The following is a 6,239-nucleotide window of genomic DNA, read 5'->3' on the forward strand; positions in this document are numbered from 1 at the left end:
AATAATAATATAATTGCATTATATAATATAATTACAATAATAATATATATATATAAGTTTAAATAATATAATATATGTATATAAATATATGTACATATATATACATACAAAGAATTTTAAACAAGTCACAACATTTCGATCATCGCTTTTGATTCTTTGTAATAAATTATAAATTGTATTACTTGTGAAGAACCGACGGACGAATCGGACATTGTGACGCATGTTTGAATTTAATAAATTGCCAGTTGAGTCGACTATTAAAAGTTTTGAATACTTTTATTATAAAAATGTTAGTTACGCTAATTTATAATTGAAATGTCCAGTATTTAATCTAATATAATCCCGTCAAGTCATTTTTAAATTACGACTTAACAAATAATCCTGGCATAGAACGAATTAAGTTGAAGAACATTTATGTTGGGGAGCAAGTGTATTCATTGCGTGCGCGTACTGGTATGAAGTATCGACGCTGAAAAGACAGAAGTGCGCCTGCGTCTCTAACAGTATGAGAAAGACACAACTGTGAAATTACTTTAATGGCAAACCAATTGAGTGAATATTCGAACCTCTGAAAAATTTATTGTGTAATTTGATGGATTATGCATTATAGTAAATTTGAATATAAACAATTTAAATGTTAAAATACTAGAAGAGAAGAAAGGTATAAGATAGTTAATCGCTCATTGGAAAAAAGATATGAGTCGTAAAATTTGTCGATATTTTCGTAGTAATACTTTAAAACTCGCGGAGAAATGATTTGCACTGAAACTCAATATTTCAATTTTAATAGAATTCTTCTACTTATGGCAGGCCTATGGCCCTATCAACGATCAAAATTCATACATCTTCAATGTATTTTTTTTTTCATTATTTTAACAACCATGATTTTGTTTCAAGTAAGGTAATAATATTATTATAAAGTTGTAATATATAATAAGTTTATTTCAGTAATAATAATATTGCTAAAATAAGCTATGTATAACATGTTGCAATTTATAATAATCTTTTAGTATCATGTACATACAATTAAATTGCAATAATAAAACAATAATAAATAAAAAAATAAAAAATATTACTTATACATACGCACATCACGCACGCAGTAATAAAGCAATAAAACGCGCACGTGCGTGTATTTTTTATTACATACAGAAAAATATTATTTTTCAGCCAAGAAAAGTACTTACTCATTTTATTTTATTTCGTTCAAGTAATAGTTTTTTTTAATCAAAAATATTTTCTTAATATTAGTTTTAAAATATGCTTGTCACAAGTATTAAAAAATCTCAGAATTTTTTACTTAAAACAAGAATTTATTTTTGTTTCAAGAATATTGTAAAACTGTATTCAAGAAAATCGAATTTACTTAATTTGAATATTTTATAATATATTAATCTAAGAAAGTTGTCTTCTTTAAAGTTTAGAGTAAGAGCCTTAGATCTCGAAGAAAACACACGCCTTAGATTTCAATGTATCCAATTATATATTATTTTTTATTACATAAACTTGACCACACTTTCGATTGGTAAACGTTATTATTAATTTATATTTTCAGGGCAACTCTTCTGTAATTTACTTTATTTATATTGCCTTTTAGATGATATCTATGTACATATTATAACTCAAAAATGTGTACCACATAATTTTTACGTATCTAAGCACTTGATAAGGACCGAAACCAATGGTTGAAACGTTGTGCGCTATTTGTTGAATTTATTTGAGGCCAGTTAGGTCAAACGTAATAATTATATTCTTTTTTCTTTTGTAATCACTGGTGAATAAATAATCATTTTATTTATTATTATTTTTTTTATTGCTTTATAATTGTGTGTCCATATGTATAAGTACAAGTTATACATTATATTACAAAACTTATATATTGTAACTATTCTCTGATTATATACCCTACTTTTTGCAACAGTATTATTAATATGTGTAATTGTACTAAGAAATTAGCATTTAATTAGAAGAACAAATAATTCAAAAAATTTTTACTCTATTAATTAATTAACATACATTATATGTTTAAAAGTAGCTGTTTTGTTACAAATATTTTAATGAAGTTATTACTTGCAGTTTACAACATTCATAAGCTCGAAATGTACTTTCAACTTTATAATTAAAGTTGGCTGTAATTTGTCTATTTTTATTCTTTGTATAATAACATATATCGCTTTTGCAGTGAATACCAACGCTGTAAGTTGATAGATATTTTTTTTATTAAAAATAGGTGTTTCTAAAAGATATATCTTCAGCAGTTTAAAAAAAAATACAAATTCATTTAAAATACTAAAGATAGTGTAATAAATTGTTGGATTGAAACAGATAAAAAATTTATTGATGCAAATTGAACATATATTTGACGAATTAAAAGATGAACCTGAGAACGTCATCATAAAAAAGTATGGCCAGAGTGCAAAACGATATGCAGTTATGCTTATAAGTAAGGCATTTTTGAAATTCTTTGTATACATACTTACTCGATTTCTATTTAATACATACAATGTGCAATAAAATTTGAAAATTTATATCAACCAAATTTAAAAATATTTTTCTTTTTCATACATTCCAGTACTTGCTTTTTGTGGCATATGTATTTTTACTGTCGTTCAATTTTTGTCGATTATTCTTGACACTGTTTTACCGAGGAATGGGTCTCGATTGCATCATGGGCTGATTGTAACAGAATATTTTATTAATAAAGAAACGTTTTTCTATTTAATTGAGCTACATATGTGTGCAGCTTTGTACATTGGAATTATTTCATTAGTATCGACGGGAACACTAATCATTGCATATTTGCAATATGTCTGTGGATTGTTCAAAATCTCTAGGTATATATTATGCAGAAGATGTCATTAAAATTTTAATTATAAGAAAATTATACGGTACTGGCAATATCATCTTTAGGTCTTTTAGCGTAATTTATATTTAACTAAATCAAATAAATTCAATATTTTACAATAAATACCTAGTATTAGATACATTTTATATATAACGTGTTTTTTGACAATAGTAAGTTTGACAATAGTACATTGTATATGTATCACATGGGAAGTTGGTTTTTTGGCAGGAGTGCTTTTTCACACGAGTGCAAAAACTTGACGCGTCTGTATGTGCTAATTACACACCATATTTTTTGTTATGTGTGTAATGAGTTATATTTTTAACCAGTACTATATAATTATTTTACATTTAAGGACCAAATTTGCAAGATGGCAATAAAATAAATTTCAAAAATTATATTATTATAAACAAATATGTTATTTATGTATAAAATGTATTATACATAAGCAAAAGAAGCATCAATATCGATCAAAGAGCTTGGTGCCTAATAATAATTTTGCAAGACTTGTATATGTAATTCGTAGCTCATATGTGAATTGTTACTCTAATTATTTGTCAGTCGTGAATGCTGAGAATTATTAATTCACGCAAAATTATTATTAAACGCCAAAGTTTGCTTTGATCGCTATTGGCACTTCTTTTACTAATGTTTGATATTTTTATCGGTCGATTTACAAGAAACAAAGTGTATCATTTATAGCTATCGTATTGAACGTGCAATGGACTTTAATTTGCTACATAATATCACTTTAAAAAATGAGAATTTGATATTTGAAAGAATAATATATGCAGTGAATATTCATCGACAAGCCATGAGGTTAGTATCCTTAAAGCAATATAAACAGAAAATATTTCTTGTTTACATAGTATCTTTATTATTAAAGTGTAAATATTAAAATTAATATTAAAATAAAATTGTACAGCGTTAAATATAATACATTTTAGAAGAAATTTTAATTTGATTATAAGTTAAATAAATACTAATTTTAACGAGATATGCCACTCGGAGGGCACACAATGACGATTAAGAAAGTCAAAGGGGTAGAGAGGGAAGAGGACATAAAATTCAGCATTAAAATGGTGTGATAGAGGTCAACCTTGCGCAAACCAGACGAAGACTCTTCTACTCCGAGCGGCGTCCTCGTTGAAATTAATATAGTATATATATAAGAATTATGCATGCATTACACACACACACGTTATAAAAAATTTATTTGTGAAAACGAAATACATAATTCTATGAAATGCAATTTATTTTATTATTTTTTTATTAATTGGTTTATTTCCTAAGAATAAAATATTTGGAGTAAAATATACGCCATTTCTCATGAAAAAATTTTAAGTATTTTCCTCTAATAAATGGTTTATTTAAATAAAGCAAATTAAATGTTTTATTTTTAGCGAATAAATTATTTATTTTACGCACATTGAATGTTATCTCTTTAAATAAGGTATATTTTACATAAATATATTTTAGAAGTATATTTCACAGAATATTTTGCAGAAATGTATATTTTGTTTTCACATATAAATTTTTTTATAACAAATAACTATCGAAGAAAACGTCACAAAAAATATTTGGTTCTCAATACTTGGACATTTTTCTCTCAGTGTATGTATATATATATATAAAAGATAAATTATAATAATATTTATTTACTTGAAGATTAAGCAAACTAATGATGACTAAAATCGAGATAATGTGTTGCTGTTTAATAATAACTGGAGTGATTGGTTTAAGCTTTAGTCTTTTTCGAGTAAGTCCTTTAAGAATTGCTCTAGGAATTTTATCTAAAAATTTTTATAATCCTTTGATATTTATGATTTTGTATTAAGAGCAAATATACATTGCAGTTACTAATATTTCTGATTTAAGCATGTAATCTGCCTATAAATATTTTGTTCAATTATATCAACTTATTATATGTGCAGTAAAATGATAAAATATAATCTGCAGATAAACTGATTTATAAAACTTGTATCTTAGATATTTCAAATAGTATCGTCCGAAGAAAATCTCAAGGAAAAATTGATGCCCTTTCTAGTTACAATATGTATTATCACTTATATGTTTGTAGCTAATTATATCTGTCAAAATGTAACAGATCATAATAATCACATATATATTACCGCGTAAGATATTCGCTTCTAACATAAGTATATATTATATAAAAGTTTATTTTATACAATCTGATATGAGTAGTGATGCCGTTATATATATGAATAATTTATATATGTTAAAATGATTAAGAAATCTTTCTACCTTTCTGAAATAATCAATTCTATTATTTAAATAATGTGTTGTAGATACGATGTTCAATGGTATATGGCTCCGTTGCATATACAAAAATTGATATTGTTTCTATTGCAAAATGGTACCAAAGACCTACCTTTACGTGTTGGTGTATTATTCACTGGATCGCTAGAGGGGTTTGCTACGGTAAGAAAATTTAATGCATATATTTAATGCATGTATCAAAACAGAATAATTTCAGTATTTATGTCGCACGGACTTGCGCCGTAGTAATGAGAAAAAAATGAATGTAATTTGTCCGCAACTATTCTCTTATATGTAGGTATGTTATATTAAGGATATTGGTGCCAAATATAGTTTTCCTAAGAATTGCTAAAAATTTGGAAGATACCTTGATTGCAATGAAATCTACACTTGGTTGACATTTTAAAAACATGACACGTACAGAAATTGAGATAATTAATTTCCAAATTCGATCCTTGTACATATAAGCGCTACCAAGCTACTGAAAAACATCATTTTTTAGCAATTATGAAAAAACGGCTTTTACAAAGTAAACCAAGAACTGACATTCATTAATTTATAATAATATAAATGTTTTGTCAAAAATTAAGAAAAGTAACACGTATGGTTTTCGAGAAAAGTTCATATAAAAGCAATGTAGAGGCATTTTTACGCGCGGAGAGCGCATGCCACTGAAGATAAGGCAACGCTGTTGCATATACTGTTGCATCCCATACAGTAAATCTTTCAAAAATCTCCCTGAAAGATATCTGAAAGATATCTGACAGAAGATATCTTTCAGATATCTTTTAGAAAACTTTCGCTCAACCGCGTCTAAAGCGGTTTAACTTTTATGGCTGATGGTACTGCACCAACATTCTTAACATTGCGTTATTACTGTCTTTTTAATGTTAATATTAACAAAACTGTCATAAATTGAACAATTTGTCAATATTACGAATTACGTAGCAATGTATTTCAATGTACTTTCTTGTCGCAATAATTACTTTCTCTGTAGTAAGTTGTAAAAAGCTTAGTGGTTGTTCATGATACATAAGTGTAGAGAGATTATACAGAATAAAGTAGGAGGAAGGAGGTAAGATGACAAAATGGATAAGATGACAACATGCTAATT

General features: G+C 26.4%; 1 protein-coding gene across 1 annotated transcript; it reads left to right on the top strand.

Annotated features, from left to right (window-relative positions):
• Positions 1-1,274: 1,274 nt before the first annotated feature.
• LOC118644219 lies at positions 1,275-5,287 on the top strand (the record flags this gene model as incomplete). The annotated part of the gene is given in 7 exon segments (XM_036294721.1): positions 1,275-2,196; positions 2,326-2,443; positions 2,573-2,834; positions 3,548-3,664; positions 4,514-4,604; positions 4,835-4,980; positions 5,155-5,287. Coding segments are annotated over 6 exon segments (852 nt in total), but the record flags the coding sequence as incomplete, so codon positions are not given.
• Positions 5,288-6,239: the final 952 nt, after the last annotated feature.

This window comes from Monomorium pharaonis, unplaced genomic scaffold (assembly GCF_013373865.1).
Source record: "Monomorium pharaonis isolate MP-MQ-018 unplaced genomic scaffold, ASM1337386v2 scaffold_419, whole genome shotgun sequence".
In the NCBI taxonomy this organism is placed as follows: domain Eukaryota; kingdom Metazoa; phylum Arthropoda; class Insecta; order Hymenoptera; family Formicidae; genus Monomorium; species Monomorium pharaonis.